This window comes from Canis lupus, chromosome 17 (genome assembly GCF_048164855.1).
Source record: "Canis lupus baileyi chromosome 17, mCanLup2.hap1, whole genome shotgun sequence".
Lineage (NCBI taxonomy): Eukaryota > Metazoa > Chordata > Mammalia > Carnivora > Canidae > Canis > Canis lupus.
The window spans coordinates 3,665,493-3,683,440 of NC_132854.1; the positions used below are offsets into that span (position 1 = coordinate 3,665,493).

The 17,948-nt window shown below is 37.4% G+C and overlaps 1 protein-coding gene and 1 long non-coding RNA gene across 2 annotated transcripts in view; one reads left to right on the forward strand and one right to left on the reverse strand.

Annotated features, from left to right (window-relative positions):
• Nucleotides 1-17,948, reverse strand: part of MYO16 (myosin XVI) — a 480,319-nt gene that overhangs the window by 10,750 nt on the left and 451,621 nt on the right. Inside the window, exon 35 of the mRNA XM_072782401.1 lies at nucleotides 17,625-17,716. Coding sequence (XP_072638502.1) covers nucleotides 17,625-17,716 — 92 coding nt within the window. The remainder of the gene's footprint in view (nucleotides 1-17,624; nucleotides 17,717-17,948) is intronic.
• LOC140607839 (uncharacterized) lies at nucleotides 13,784-17,816 on the forward strand. Its single transcript, XR_012009750.1, has 2 exons — nucleotides 13,784-14,444; nucleotides 17,421-17,816. It is a non-coding gene; the product is annotated as an uncharacterized lncRNA (long non-coding RNA).

A 17,948-nucleotide genomic window follows, 5' to 3' on the forward strand; every position in this document is an offset into this window, starting at 1 on the left:
TTAGAGCTCTCTCACCTCTTCTGCCTGTGAGGACCCAGAGAGAAGCCTACAACCTGGAAGAAACCCCTATGCTGACCACACTGGCACCTGGATCTTGGACTTCTAGCTTCTAGAACCATGAGAAATACATTTCTCTTGTTGACAAGCCACCCAGTCCACAGCACTTTATTATAGCAGCCCAAACAGACTAAGGCATCCCATGCCCAGAATTACTACTTTTGGGTGTCATGGGGGGGAAATGATACTATTGTATAACAGGTACAAACCTCAAGCTTCTAGGAAAGGATGCAGACCATCTGTCAGCTTAAATGCCTTTGAAAGCAAAATCAGTGGAAATCTAGTAATATAGCTGGAAATTATTGTGATTTTTATTTTTAAATTTGACATTTGAAAGAAATATGAAAGCTTCAAAGCTTAGGAGCCACTGGTGATTTGGTTTGAGATAGCAGAAAGTCACAGTTTCACTGGGAGCTGGAACAATCGGCCCCTCAAAGGCACTGACAGATGGAGCCACTGCTCAGCCCCCGGAGCCCAGGCAGCATCATGGGAGTCACCTGCACGTGAGCTGCATGGGATGGGGGCAGGGGGTGTGTGTAAGCTACACCCCAAATCTATGGCCTCAACTCCTTTCTGCTCTCAAAGAAAGATGATGGAAGGGGAAGCAATGCTATCCACACTCAATAAGCAGGTGCCTCTGAATGCCCTGTTTCAAGCTCCCAGCAGGCGTGAGCAGATACTTGAATGACCATGGTCCAGGCATTTCCCTCTGGGCTGGAATGCTCATCCGCAGTTAAAATCCTCTCCTTTCGATTACTTCATCGATACAGTAATTCTGGGAAAATAGTGCCACTTATAACACTGGCTATTAATACTTCAGCAAATCACTTTGGGGATTTTTAAAAAATGGGTTTTAGGGGCACCCAGGGGGCTCACTGAGTGAAGCGTCTGCCTTCAGCTCAGGTCATAATACCGGGTCCTGAGATCAAGTACCGTGTCGGACTCCCTGCTCTGAGGGGGTGGGGGTGGGGGGCTGCTTCTCCCTCTCCCTCTGTGCTATCTCTCTTAAATAAATAAATAAATAAATAAATAAATAAATAAATAAATAAATAAACAAACAAATAAATAAAATCTTTAAAAAGGGGGGTTATTCTGTATTTGAGAGATCTTGCTGCTTTGATATTTAGATATTTAGTCATGTTTGAGACATGACTCTAGTTTCCATTTCCCCACCCAGAATTGTAAAGTATTTTGTGCCTTCTAATGTCTAGAGGTATCAGGCAGACTTGAAGACAGAATTTGATAAAGGGTTGTAAAGTTCATGAAAGTTCTTCATCTCAGGGGGACACTTATCATTAGTTTGCTCACTTTCCAGGGTCAAAATCCACTGAATCTCTCACAATCCAAAGGGAAACAAAATGCGATGTAAGGCTTCATGAGGTTTATTACTTAGCTATCTTTTTATTAATTTTCAGTAGTTTTCTATGGTGTCATTAATAGAGTTCTATGAGATGAACTAATTAAAAAATGAGATATAAATTTCTTTACTTCCTGTGGATATGCATTTCTGTGAATAATATTAATAAATGTAAATTAATAATTTGCTGCTGATTTTTACCTTAAGTATTTCCCTTTCAGGATAAAAATAGACTTTGTTAAATAATTCATATGTAAAATCATGTTGCTGTTCATTTGTCAGAGTTGATTTTTCTATTGACTATTCACCCAAAGGTGAAAAGACGTATTTACTGACATTTGGAAATTAAAAGAAAGAAGCATCTTGGCTGACTGAAGAGTGAACATTAGTGTTTCAAATGCAAATCCCATTTCTACTTGATGCTAACAAGACATTGGAGGAAAAAAAACATTAAAAAGTAAAATTAAAAAAGCACAGTTGGTAAAGCCAAAGTCTACCTAAATAGGTCGTAAAGATGTGGCATAAAGTAATATGTGATTCAAAAGAAAAAAAATATTTGATTAAAGGGTTATATATCTTTATACTTCTAAAATTTTTAAGAAAATGATCCAAATGTGCTAACAGCATTTCTGGCTTATGCAAAAAAAAAGAGTTGATTCTTTCTAATTTGGAAATAGTTATTTATGTAGTGACTCAATTAAGTTCATTCTTACTATTTTGTTTCTCTTGTTGCTGTTCTGTTTCCTTTATTGACAAAAGGTTAAATAAAAGGAAAAATATCTCTTTAAAGGCACTTTACAAATTCTATTGTAAACAAGAGTAGCTATATCTAGACAGAGGCAATGAAGAGGGCAGGGAAGGTTTAGCTTTTTTAGGGTTGTACCTTATCTGTACATTTTGATTTCTTAAAAAATTTAGTATTGTTCTTAACTTTCATAAGTAATATTATATTACAACACATTTAGTATCATTTAAGTGGACATTTATTTGGATTTGCTTTTAGGTAATAGCTATGAATAAAAATGGACTCTGATGAGTGAATGTATATTTCTTCCTATTAATGGAAAGTTATAAAATAGAAATTTATGCTTGTACTATACATCACTCAATGTAATTAATTTGTGACACTTCGGGATATGGATTTTGTATGAGCTCTGTTCTTTTACCTTAATTCATTTAAGAAAACATGGCAGTATCAGTATAAGTGACTAGACTGTAACAAAAATTGATAACATATATTTAGGGTATGTTTATAGTAATGAGATATTATAGTAATGGGGTTCAAATCCATGGAATATATAGAAAAATATAAATCTCTTATATTGGAAATACAGAAAGTAATAGCTTTACAATTTCTTTTAAAACATGTTTCTTGGGATTTTATAGGATACTTACTGCAAACACCAGGAGGTTCTTTTGAGGACAATTAATCTACTAGATTTTATCACTCCAAAGAAAAGATCTATTCATATAATTTGTGTGTTCAAAAATCTTCAATGCTACCAATTTGCCTTGGTCCGAATAATCAAGTCTACACACTTTAGCAGGTTACAGAAAGTCCTGTATTTTTCAGCCACATTTATTATTCCTGCTTTGTTACCATCCGTTCTCACACAGACTCTGTCAGTCCAATCAGATGTAACCACACATAGAATTTTATTTCTTTCTATAGCAGCCCCAGTTTGTATGCCCAAATATAGAATCCTCTGAGGTTTCTGAAGGCATATTTTAATATCATCTTCATGATATTGTCTTATATTCTCTTTTTTAAAAAATATTTATTTATTCATGAGAGTCAGAGGCATAGGCAGAGGGAGAAGCAGACTCCCTGTGGGGAGCCCAATGCTGGTCTCCATCCTAGAACCCCAGGATCATGACCTAATCTCAAGGCAGACACTCAACCACTGAGCCACCCAGGCGTCTTATATTCTTAAAGCTTTTGGCATGTTTCTATCACAGTAGTTTCTCATAATATGTGAAATAAGCAGGCTCTGTCTTAGTCTCATTTCAAAGGTGCTGAAATTCATCTTTAAAGCCCAAATTCATTTGGCTAGTAAGCGGTAGAGTCAGAACACAAATTCAAGTTTGCTGAGTTCAGCTGACCTTCAGAGTGCTAATAAATCACTTGACCTTCCGGAAGTCTTCCTTGGGTGCAGGTCGTGAATACGTGTTCTTTCAGTGAAGTAGAAGGTAGTGTGATGCCTTCTACAGGACTCAGAACCACACCATATGACCTACTCCCTCAAAGGGTTTCCGTGCAAATTGAGCAACAAGACATAAAAGCATCAAGAGTTAGGTGAAGAAAGATGCTTAAACATCACACAACCACAAACATGTCATGAGGGAACACAGCATTAACTGACTAAAGCATAGTATGCATAATTATTGTTGTTGGAATACAGCAGAGACAGAGACAAAACTAATTTCAAGGTGATATATTGGCCAAGAAATTCATATTGGGCTGTGGTTTTGGAGTAAAAGGATGCAGAGGATACAAAAAGGAAAGAAGGACATTTGGGTTGAGTGGGATTGTATTCATATTTTTTCACTTTCACACTCACAATGACAAAACAAAAACAAAAACAAGCAAAAACAAAAACAAAAAAACAACCATGAGAGAGAAAAGCACCACGTGATGTGGTACTGGGCATGAGAGTTGGCTTTGAAGGAGCAATAGTATTATGCATAACTCAGAAAGAAGGTAAGTCGTGGGTGTGAAGTGAGGGAAGCAAGAGTCAAACCATGGTAGTAAGCAGCCTTTGGAGGATGGAGGAGCCATGTAGAAGGATCCTTTCCTTCACTTGTTCAATTAGCCAGGATTTGCATTGCTATGTAAGGCACAGTTTATCTGTTAATTTATTAATATCTCATAATACTTTTTCCTGGAAACAACCATAATGTATGTATTGTGGCATTAAATATAATTAGAGTGAGATAAAATACTTTAGGAAAGTAGATGTTAATAAAATAATGTAATCCGAGTATATATATATATATATATTTTTTTTTTTTTATTGGTGTTCAATTTACTAACATACAGAATAACACCCAGTGCCCGTCACCCATTCACTCCCACCCCCCGCCCTCCTCCCCTTCTACCACCCCTGAGTATATTTTTTAAACAATCAGCTATAATTAGGAGAGGGACATAGTTTAACAACTCCATTGGCCGTGGAATTTACTGTGCTGGGGACAACATATTCACTGTTATCAACCTTGATTTTTTCCCTCCAAAATGTAGTTACCAGTTAGAGACATCCACTTCAAAACTGGAAGGAAACAAGGCACTCCTTCACAATCATTAAATGCATCAAAAAGGTCCTAAAAGTATGAAATTTTCTCAGGATTTTCAGCTTGTTAGAGAGGATCAACTTTGTCCCTGAGAAAAATTAAGTCTGTTGGTTTTGAGGAATTTCTGAGAAACCATTTGTTAAGAGTTCTAAGCTTTGGATTTTTATAAATGGTTTGGTGGGAGTACCACTGATCATTATTTGGTATTCAAATGTCTAATAAGCAACATTCTAATGATCCTGTCATTAGAAGATACGATTTTTGATATCTTAAAATTTTTTTACTACAAAATGGAAGCTAAACTTAGATAACTAAGTACCATAAATAATAATGCTTAGCATTACACATACAACATTAAATAAATGATGAAGTGGTATTAGTTAGATGTTAGATAACAGACAAGACACAAACACCACCGGCTCAGTACAAAAGAAGTACATGTTCTTATTGACACCCAAATGGGTGTTTCTGATCAGTGAATGGCCTTCTGTGTTGTCATGAGTGTTCTCTGCACCTTCTGGCATCTTTATCCAGCTTTTGTTTATTTACTTGTTTATTTTATTTTATTCTTTAAAAGATTTTATTTATTAGAGAGAGAGAGAGAGAGAGAGAGAGCGCAAACACACAAGCAGGGGGAGCAGCAGGCAGAGGGAGAGGGAGAAGCAGACACCCCGCTGAGCAAGGAGCCTTATGCAGGGCTCTATCCCAGGACCCTGGGATTGTGACCTGAGCCAAAGGCAGATGCCTGACTGAGTCATCCAGGTGCCCCTTATATCCAACTTTTAAGTGGGAAGGGACATGGCACACCAGGCAAAGGTTTGCACAGATCAAACTTGGAAGTGGCTCCTCTCACTATGGCTCTGATTCCACTGAGTGGATGTCAATTACAGGATCACTCTGCATGGTGAGGGAAGCTGGGAAGACCTAGTCAGTTGTGTGTCTAAGAAGAAATGGACTTGATGGGCACGGTGGCAGTCACTGTGACACTGAGGCCCATTACAGTGTCTTTAAGACATAGTCATGGAAAATCATGCAGGTACAGATGCTAGAACAAATAGAGAAAGGGAAAACAGATACCAGGAAGGATTAGAAGGAGAAGAGATAAGATTTTGCCAAAGGAGGCAAGAGAGGGGAGCAAATCTTTTTTAATCAAGACTTCTCTCCAGAAATAGATAATAAAAATCACCTGGAAGCATATAAAATTAATTTAAATCCACTTGGGCTTCAAAATCTAGGCTTTTTATATCATTGACTTCATGACATTTCTTCCCAATATCACAGTTCAGCTGTTCTGGAACCTATTTCTGACAGAGTCAGAAATACAAAGTGACAGTTTCAAATAATAATGTAATCAGAGAAATTAAAGAAGAATCCTGTCTTCCAAGTGTACTAAGGTTGTAAAATAAATTCTTCTTTTATTTTTCATAAAATAAATCTTCTCACCATAACTAAATGATTACAATTTCAGTGCAACAGAAAATTACGTTTTTCTTCAGCTAGAATTTTGTATTCAAAAATGTCAGGCCGCATCCATGCCCAGAGCACCACACCTAACAAGTCAGGGAATATGCAGCCTGGCTCCCTGGCACCTCTTCTCCCGTTCTTTGTATCTTGAGCAAGAATAAAGCCATATTTGTCTATATTTTCCATTTACAGAAAAGGCAAACAATTGTCCTTCACTTATATTCTGAGCAAACCAGAGTTTCCAAACCTGGCCAAGGGTTTTGAAGAAAAACAAAATCATACAGGCATAATTGGTATTTCACAGTTAGCCTCTTGCTATAGTTGATAATGTAAAAGTCTCCCATTTCTAGAATTAACACAGCTAATGCTAATTCCAACTTCTCTCATTTAAACATCTACTAACACATGGAGTTAATGTCCCACTGGCCACAATGGCCCCCTTGGCCACCCTGCAACTCAGGTGTGCTCCTGTCTGAGGGATTTTGCTGTTCCCCCAACTGGAATGCACTCTCCTGACATCAGCATCACTGGTTCTCTGACTTCTTCCTCTGCCTTTGCTCAATGAAGCTTTTGTTGATCTACTTTCTTAAACTCACTACTCAACCCAACCTCCCTCCATACCCACTCTTGTCACTCTCAGGTTTGCTTATCCTGATTACTTTTCTTAATATGTTTTATTTCCTTTTAGTATATTATACACGTATGTATATATTACTTATTGGTTGCTTCCCAATGCAAGATTTTAACTCCCATGAAGGGAAGGATATTTGTTTTGTAGACCAAAGGTGCCAGATCTGTGTCTTGCACAACTTGGTCCTCGGGAAATATTTGTTGAATGAATGAATGAATGAATGAACGAACAAACCTCTGAAAATTCAATTCTGTGCAATTCACTTCCTTAGATTAAAAATATTATGTTCTTAATGCTTTAAGTTGTTTTACACACTGTGTAAAAATATATGCATATAATTGTACAAAGTGGTATACATTGAAAACATACTGTTTACTTATATAAAACATATTGGTTTTTTTATAGGCAAAATAAGGGATATTCCAGAGTCTTTTTTGTTGTAGGTGAGTTTCACATAACATGCCAACTTTAGAACCTAATCACTATATAAAATGTGACTTTTATATCCTCTAACCAGTAATGTAACTGCCTGTGATTCCATTACTGAGTTTATTGGTACATTTTTAACATGAGTTTGATTTTAAATATTTGAAGAAAATTAGGAAATATCCTACCAGTTTGCTTCTCTTAATGCATCTGAAGCTGCTACCAGATGACAATTACACTGAGTCGGCAATTTTTTGAGTGCTTGGTGTTTGGAGTACAAAAATGTTTAAGATGCATCCAATGCATTATCTATATGCTCAAAAATATATAGGGTCTACACACACATATATAATTAAAATACAGAAAATAGATTATATAAAGGAGATGTACATTATAGAATTACAGGAACAAACTTACGGAGGCAACTAACTACTTTGCTTAGAAGCAATGCTCAAGGAAGGCCATCAAGAGGAAAGTCATATTCAAGGGTCTAAAAGGTCAGAGATAAATGCAGAAAACAGTCCATTTCAGGCAATGCACAGCATTGAGAGGAAGTCAGAAGCTTGGTCCTATATTGCAAAAGGCACAGGACAATTGTTATTGGTACAAGAAAATGTCAAACTACATTGTCAATGTACACTATTCTCAAAAATAAAGTCCAGGTAGCTTAAACTCCTAAATGTAAAACAAAACAAAACAACAACAACCAACCAAAAACCCCCAAACCCTAAACTTATATATATGAGAGAGGAGAGAGAGAGAGATATTCATGGCAGCAAGTTAAGAGATTTGTTTTTGGATTTTTTGATAAAAAAGATTTTTTTGAACAGTACAACAAAAGCATAACTTATAAAGATGAGGGTTAATCAATTTCACTATATTAACTTTCTTCACTTTATGTGTGATAAATACACTAGCTGGGCCACCATGAAGTAAGTCCACTGAAGCCTATTTATCTCAGTAATTATAACTATATCTTGAACAAAATACATATCTATATGAGGACCAGAAAAATAAACCAAAACAAGTGAATTGTGGGAGGAATTCAAAACTTGGAGAATAAGAGAAGAAAGACACACCCAGATTTAGGCAATTAGGACCATTCTTCGATCTGCTCTGAATGGCCTGCTAAAGGGAATGGTAGTAGAAGAAAACTCAGAACTTAGGAGTGAAGGAAAGTTGCAGAAGTGATAAGTACTGGGACAATATAAAGAGTTTTCTCCACAGAAGTTGTTTAAAGCATGCATGACATTTGAAGGCAAAAGTTATAACATTGCCTAGGAGAATACATTCAATGTATGTAGATGTAAAGTATGTAACAACTATAAAATAGATGTAAAATATGGGACAACTGTAAAGAATGTAGATGTAATATATTTGTCACTGTAGATGTATGTAGATGTATGTGGTGACTAGAAAGTAAAGGCTAAAAGGAACAATACGGTTGATGCAAACAGACTGAAAGTTGGGTGTGTATATATTCCAATTGCTAAATCAGCTATGAAAAAAAATACAAAGACATAGAGTGAAATACCAACAGATAAATTAAAATAGAATACTGAGAAATGTTCAAATGATCCAAATAAAGCATCATTGGGAAATAGATGAACAAAAAATGGTAGTGAGAAACAGAATAAAATAAAATGGACAGACCTATAGTCAATCACATCAATATTTACATTAAATGTAAATGGTCTGAACACACTAGTTAAAATACAAAGGTTATCAGACTGGATAAAAATAAACATGACTTATCTATGTATTGTCTATAAAAATCTCGAGTTAACTACAGAGACATAATTAGGTTCAAAGTAAAGAGATGGATTTTCTTTGGTGGGATGGGGAGGGGATGAAAATGCTCTAAAATTAGATTGTGGTAATAGTTGCACAGCCCTAAGGAATTACTAAAGAACCCTGAATTGTATAGTTTAAAGGTATAATTGTATGGTATGTGAATTATATCTTAATACAGCTGATTAAAAATAATTAAGTGGATGGAAAAAAAAAAAAACCTTGCTGACCATGATCTAAAGAATGATGAAGTGGGTATATTAATTTCAGACAAAGCAGACCATAGAAGAAGGAGTATGATTAGAAATAAAAAAGAAAAGATGCATAAGGATAAGTAAATCTATTCATCAAGAAGATGTAATAATCTTAAAGGTCTATGCATCTAATAACAGAACTTCCAAATATATGAGGCAAAAACTAATTAAACTGAAAGAAAGAGTAGGCAAAAATCTCAATTATAGTTGGAGACTTGGATGCTCTTCTCCCAGTATTAAATAAAATAAGTGGACAGAAAACCAGCCAAGATACAGAAGCACTCAACAACGCTGTCAGCCAACTGACCCAATAGACATTTCCAGATCACTACCTGACAATAGCAGAATACTCCTTCTTTTCAAATGCGCATGGAAATTTCACAAGATAGACCATATCCTGGGCCATAAAGAATTCCTGATAAATTGAAGAGAAATAAAATTATACAAAGCATGTTCCCAGATCATAAAGCAATTAAACTAGAGATAAAAAAGAGAAATATATCTGAAATGTCCCTAAATATTTGGAAGGTAAACATTAGTCAAAGAGGAAATCCTATGGGAAGATAGAAAACATTTTTAATTGAATGAAAATAAAAGCAAAATGTATCAGAATATTCAGAATGCAGCTAACATAACTAGAGTTGGAAATTTATTGCATTAAATACTATTAGGAAAAAAGGCATCAAATCAATTGTCTATGCTTGCTATTTAAGTAACTAGAAATAGAACAAATTAAACTCAAAGCAACCAGAAGGAAGGAAGTAATAAAGAGCACAGAAATCAATGAAAAAAAATAGAGTATATCAATGTAATCAAAAGCTATTTTTAAAAGATCAATAAATTTGATACACTTTTTTTTTTTTTTTTTTTAGATTTTATTTGAGGGAGAGAACATGAGAGAGAAGAGCAGGAGATGGGGCAGAGGGAGAAGGAGAAGCAGCTTCCCTGCTAAGAGGGAACCCGACATGGGTCCTGGGATCATGACCTGAGTTGAAGGCAGATTCTTAACCTACTGAGCCACCCAGATGCCCCAAAGTTGACAAGCTTCTAGTTAGACTAAGAAAATACTATAAGCCACATGTTTGTCATGCATGCAACTAGCAAGGAATATGACCCAGAATATGTAAAGAATTCCTGAAAATCATCAAGAAACTCATGCAAACTTGTTCAGAAATAGGAAAAGGATGCCTTTGGAATACTAGGTCTGAGAACATATGAAAAAACACATTATAGCAACCAGGGAAATGTAAAATGAATCCATAATAAGATCTGTTTTGCACTTAATCACAATGGTTTAAAAAAATTACTCATGAAACCAAGTGATTACCAGAACAGAAATGCAAAGCATTCCCTTTTAGAGGTGTATAAAATTGGTTCCACTATGTTGGGGAATAATTAGCAATAACTCCTATGTTGAAAATGTGCATACCCAGAAGTGCAGCACTTTCATTTCTAGGGGAAACCTTTGGATATTTTTTTTCTCTAATTATGAGTTAGGGGCATATTCTATCATTTTCACTGTGGCATTATTTGTAGCAGTAATAATTTGGAAACTTGTTTTTGATAACGTTTTCCACTCCTCTTTGTCCAATTGTAAACCTTTGTTCTTAAGAAATGTCATGAATATATTTATGTAAAACTTGTTTCTGAGAAAAGTTCAAAGTGGAAGAGGCATGTTTATACCTAAAACATAATATATATAAAATATAAAATATTTATACATACACATATATATATATATATATATATTTTTTTTTTTAAGGTGTTGAAAGAGAGCTTCTAGAGGCACCAGTAAGAATCTGTGCTAATGCTGTCCCTGCTTATAGCCCTCTGATAAATGTTTGGGCATAAAAGTCCATGCTACCATGTTGTCACTGGGTGTTCAGCATCATTTCTCTGCATCTTTCAAGGAGCTCACTGGATTAGGGTTCTCAGGACCCAAGAGGCACCTCCAACCACTTTGTGAAAATCTGGAGGAAGACAATGTGGCTGCCAGAGTCACTGGTATCCACTGGGGCCCAAGATGGCAGCAGGGTGAGACCAACCCTTCCAGATGGGCTGGTGTTCCCTCAGCTTTTCTCTTCCCATGGACTTGTTCCCTGCTGCGTTTTTTGAGGGAACTTGAATGCAGCATTGTGCTCCATGCCTCTGAGTGTGTCCACTGTAATCTCCCTTCCTGCTGCCTCCCCTGGATAGCTCCACCTGCAGGCCTTTACCTTTAACCTTGAGCTAATACGCAGAATAAAACAGCAAATGAGAGCAACATGTATCAAAATGGGGGAACATCACCTCAACAAGTATAACAGCAAAACAATCTGCAGAATAATCTGCTCAGAGTGATACTTGATTATTTTATTTTATTTTACTATTTTTTTATTTTATATTTTATTTATTTTGATACATGATTTTAAAAGCATGCCAAGCATCCATTATGACCTGTGGATGTGATTTAGTTTATGTCTACATCCGTACCAGTGAAAGTGTAAATATGCACAAGGGTTCTGCAGTCATTTCAGAATAGGACACACCCCAGCGTGGCAGGCAGGGATGGGATCAGGACCTGGAGTATAGATTTCTCTAAAATATATATATATATGGTGTCAGAGCAAATATGCAAAAGTGTGAAGATTGAGTCGAATGTTTTACTGCTCACTGTGCTTCTTTCCCCTACATTTATATAGCACAACAAAATATGTTTCAAAATTATATATATGCCACATTTTATCCAAATCCCTGGTAAGTGCTGGGTCCTCCCGAATCTGTCTAACCTGCATATTTTAGATAGCATCTACTATGTTAGAATCCAAATTGATGGTCAGAATACTGACCCTGAAACAAAACAAAACAAAACAAAACAAGATAATACAGCAAGCACTGTTTGTAAACACTTGTTATATTGTGGGGCAGACTTGTCATGTTATATATATTTTCTTTATTCTATCTGAAAACTAATTGCTACTTTCTCTACCCCCATGTTAAATAACAATTACTGTATTCATAGCCAGTTCTTCTGGTTTTTTCCTTTCTTTAATTTTAAAAATTAAATTTAGTTAATTAAATGAATATTGAAATTCTGAAGTTAGCTAGAATTTGTAGTCAGCCACATTATCTCTGCTGCGATGTCACTCACTCCCCTGTGCAATGGTATTGGCTCACTGCAGAAGGTAAGCATGTAGAGACAGCACAAAACCTTTTTACTTCTTATTCTTCTAATAGTTCTTAAAATTGCATTATCTCTTCATTGATAATAGTCAATGTGCTCACCAGAAAAACACCATGCATTTCAATATATTTTGGATATACATATGGTACAATTTTATGAAGGAAAATTACAAAATATAAGATTTTATTTTGTTTTCTTATTTTCCAAGTTTCTGGAAATATATGTATACGGGATTGGTCTCTTTTCTGTTGAAAACGCTGCCATTCAACTCATACCATCAAATTAATTTACTGCCTTCATTTCTTGCACATAATATGGAAATCACGAGGGGTGCATACTGATTCCCTGAAACCTCAGCTGCGTGAAAGATCTTTCTATGCTAGATCTGCTTCTGTTTGTACCTTATCAATGAGTCACACATATGTGTCCTTTTGAAGTGGTTATCTAATTTCTATTTCCTCCCATGTGCTTTAGAATGATCCCTTAATGGTTGAACTAAATGTGTCTACGTTTTGTTATTTTATCTAGCACACTGTTTCTTTTTCCTGCCAGGATATATTTCAGGCAGTCCACGTGACAAAACAATGAATACTCTAGGAAGGCACTGGCTTTATTTAGAGCCCAGCAATACTTCATTTTGTTGATATGTGACATTACAGAAAGGTTTCTTTGATGGTTCAGTAAAACAAACCACATAACAATTTGTCTCTTGATTGTGGATCAATCATACATTGATTAGGGCACCTAATCTTTGGTGGCTGTGTCGGGAGTAGGTTGGATATTTATTAAGCTCTTGGGTGCTGGATTGACACTATTTTATCAGTGACCATCGATGATTTCTGACAATGAATATTTGAAAATGACAGATATTAATAATAACTTCTTAACTTCTTTTAAAAAGTCATAACAAAAAGGTAAGTAATAACGATAAATGGCCACAGTGAAAATCAAAGCTCGTAGGCCACACAATATCGCTGTGGAGAACAGACATCTGAGAGGAATAAGAGAGCGTGAAGTGGAAGTTGGAAAAATAAAAAGGAAGATGTAAATACAAACAAGGTATGCTCAAGCGAAAAAAGGAAACAGCTCATTCTGTAATATCAAGCAGAGAGCCCTGAGCAGATATGTAACTAGCAATTTCAGGCCAAGGGCAAGAACTAAACATTTTATTTTATTCACCCTGTCCTTGTACCTTCCTGCCTTTGGGCCCCCACCTGCCACACGGTTCACGATTTTGCTCTATTTATAATCCGTGGGGATCCTGTGTCAGGTTACCCGGCCTTCTGAGTCAGCAGAGGATGGCAAGCACAGCCAAAAAACGCTAAGTCACTCTGAGTTGGAAGGTGTTCTCAGAATTTCACTCCCCGCTGAGTCTCCTACCATGCATGGGGTTACTTTGGAGGGATCTCATCATGCTGAATAGCACGCACTTTTCTTTTAAAAAGCTACTTTTTAAAGTAGATAAATGGCATATGATTTTTATAAGTGCTATCTAATTTCAAAACCAACCTAAAGTGGCTTCTACGACCTCTGAGATTCCAGGGCTCAGCAGTGGGAAGTGCCACAGAGCCGCCCACCCCATCGGGGCCAGCGTGTGAGACTTCATGGTATCACACTCACTGCCAGTTGTACCTGTGCTGAGGGCCGTGCAAGGCGTGCCCCACGGCAAGGACCTACCGAGCCTTCCCTAGGAGGAGCACACACGAACCCAGCCACAGTCTAGATGCGCGAATGTCCCGGCTTTCACAATTTACAAATGTTTCAAGTGAAATTTATTTTTACTACTTTTATGAAAAGTCACTATGTGCTGCAAATTTGTAAACAATGTGAGATGGAAGAGGACGTAAGCTGCATTGTCTCTATGCTTGCACCTGGAGGAAAGAAACCACGACTACTCATTGTGGCGCCACCTTCATAAGAAAATGTTCTACATCTCTATCGGTATTCAAGTTCTTATTTGCAAGCAACAAAAACTCTACACATCTGAGCAGGTGGAGCCCTTACTGGAAGGTGAGACAAAGGCATGTGGCAAGGGGACAGAAATCAAGGTGGGTTCAGTGGCTGGCAGTGGTCACATGCTGCCTAACAGTTGCCATGGAAAGGAGCCATCAAGTCACCTGTCACCCCCTTGGTGACATCTGCTTTTCTCATCCTTCCATTATATGTCTCTCACTCCATTATCCACGGTTGATAGACTGACTGTGTGTTTGTCTAGCTCTCAAAGGACGGAGGGAAAGGGGGGGTCTCTCCCCTTACAGTTTCATCATGAGAAACCTTAACATGTGACTGGCAACTAAGAAGCCAAATTACAAATGTCCACCATGGCCAGTGTGAATTTTGTCTTGACTAACAATTCGTCAAATTTTATGAAAAGTTGGATGACTCCTCCATTCTTTTTTTTTTTTTTTTTTAAGAATTAATTAATTTGAGGCAGAGAGAGAGTGAGCGAGCAAGCATGAGCGGGCATGGGAGGGCAGAAAGGCAGAGAGAGAGAGGGAGAAAGAGATTCCCCACTGAGCAGGGAGCCCGATGTGGGGCTCAATCCCAGGACCCTGAGATCATGACGAGAGCCAAAGGCAGATGCTTCACTGGCTCAGCCACCCAGGCGCCCTCCCCCATTCTTTTTAAAGGGTTTTTGGTAAGTTCATTCTCAGAAACAGGACTTATGATCTTGGCATCCATTCAAACCAGGCAGCCTGAATTTTCCCTATGATCTTTGAGAAATTACTGAATCTATTTCCTGTTTTCTCTATATACAATAATGCACATACATTTTATCTTAGAGATTTCACTAAAATCACGGATGATGCTAATTAGACTATAGATCTCTGTAACAAGAAATTCAATCTGTAGTCAACATTTAATTTTACTACTACATATCTAATCAGCCCAGGACTGATTTTATAGAATTCTTATCTAATTGCATCAGTAGAAAATCTAAAAGGCAGTATGTCTGTAGGTGTCCACATTTCATGTATAAATGTCACACAAGAGACATTTATGCTGAAAGGCATGTGGCCATTTCATGTGCAATTTCACGTAAGTCTTAAAGCTTGTCAACAGTGAGAAATGTGTCCTACCATGACAGGAAGAAAATGAGCCCAGTTTCCTGCTTCCTGGAAAAGAGACACCGTGAGGTAGAGCCTTTGCACCTGAACAGAACACCTGTATTGAAAACTAGGGATAGAAACTTATTCCTGGTGATATTTCCCATCTCTCTTTGCTTCTTAGCCAAATCTAAGAAAAATCAGGGGAAGAGCTACAAAGCTGCCTACCTTATGTGCCTTCTTTCAAAATCAACCCTTTCTCTCTCTCTCTCTCTCTTTTTTTTTTTTTTAAGATTTTATTTATTTATTCATGAGAGACACAGAGAGAGGGGCAGAGACACAGGAAGAGGAAGAAGCAGGTTCCATGCAGGGAGCCCGACGTGGGACTCGATCCCGGGTCTCCAGGATCAGGCCCTGGGCTGAAGGCAGCGCTAAACCACTGAGCCACCCGGGCTGCCCTTTTTCTATGAACTATATTGTAGTGGGTGCCCTGGAAAGGGTGTCACTTGGCCTGCCTCTGGGCTCTAAGGTACCGGAATCAGTCTTACAAGTTCATTGTAAGTAGGATCCCCACCGGGAATTACCTTAGATAAAGCATCTGTAAGGCTTACAAAGTAAAGTGAATGCATCTCCAAGGAATGGAGGGGGAGATTAGGACGATCTGTTACTGTAACCATTCCGTATTTTCTTTCTATTTCAGTACCTATATAAAGGTGTAAGTGATTTCAGCAGACTGCCTACTGTAAGATTTATTTTTAAGATTACAGTTATTGATTTTTCTCACTCCCTCATCAGTGTTATTTAGAAAAATCTCAGCTGATGACGATGGACCTGTCTATATAACGCCAAATATTCAGATGAAAGTGCATCAGGGGCTGGCTTGTTGATTTTATGGTAACATCGGGATACTTGACTGACTTATTTTTACAGATTTTTCCTTAAGGAATTTATTTGTTTATTTGACAGAGAGTGAGAGAGCACAAGCAGGGGGAGTGGCAGATGCAGAGGGAGAAGCAGGCTCCCCACTGAGCTGGGAGCCCAACACAGGGCTCAACCCCAGGACCCTGAGATCATGATCTGAGCAGAAGGCAGATGCTTAACCAACTGAACCACCCAGGGCCCCCTTTTAAAGATTTTTATGTAGATATTTGACATCATAAAAGTTGTACTGTAGCTTCATGTGAAATAATCCTGTTATTAAAGCAATAATGTTGACAATATTGGTAACAGGCTCTTTATACATTGTTGGTTGTGTCATCTTGAATGCAAACTCATCTTCCTGAAGATAATGACTAAAACTATATTTTAAAATTCAGCATAAAAAGAACACTAGATCATATGATATAAATCCTTTTTCTTTCTAAAAACCCTCGTGATTTTTTTTCTTGAAGTGATAATATTTATTTTGGTGAACTTTTTAAGGCTGAACACATCAAGCATACACACAAAATCCCTGAAACGCATCAAAGAGCTTTGTGGACTGTAATCTCATGTTGATTTTATAGTGTTCTGACCATATGCTCTATTTCCTTTTCCTTTATTTACTTATTGTTTTAAAGTAAGCTCTTCACCCAACAGTGGGGCTTGAACTCAGCCCCCCAAGATCAAGTGTTATATCTTCTACCAGGTGCCCCATATACTACCACATTATAAATGAATCTGTGTTATGTGGAATTTATTCTCAGGAAACTGAGAAATAATGGCATAAACCCACAGGTGCCTCAAGCATTTTATTTCCACACCGCTGGCACCTGAAGTCCTCCTACTTTGGCTGAGGTCAAATGCAGAGAACGTATTAGCATCACTGCAGGGATGTAATGTCATCTTCACCTGACAGTGATTTTTAAATACCACAACATAAATTATGTCTACAATATTCAACTTAAAAGCATTTGTTAATTTTTGTTTGTTTTGGACATTCTTCTTCTTCTCTTTCTAGCTGGAGCTAGAGACAGAAGCTGGAGCCTCTGAGATAGAAGAGGAGAAAGAAGGACATTGCGCTGAAGACACTTAGGGCCTAAGTGAGGACAACTGTGTTCTCTAGTGTGGGAAGGACATACATTCTTGGTCACACTTTCATGGGAGTCTGCTCGTCACTTAATTCCAGCTATTACGACAACCGTGACTATGTCGGGGTCATTACCTGAGTGGTGTGGCTCTCTCTCTGTCTCTGAAATGATGAGGGCGTGGAGCTGCTCACAGACAACCTGGAGAATCCATCTTCTTCAGGTAAACCTATGGAGGTTAATGCCAAGAAGTCGTTAAGTTGTGTATCCTTCCCCCAAATAAGACAAGCCGTGTACTTACTGCAATAAACTCAAATTGTTCAAGTTCATGGATTGAAATGGTCAGTAAATACTCCCTGAATAATAAATTTCCCAAGGGAACATGGGGACACAAGTACTGCTGCAGATCCATTTAAGAGAAGAGGAAATATGCTGGAAAAAAGCAGTGCGGTGGGAATCAA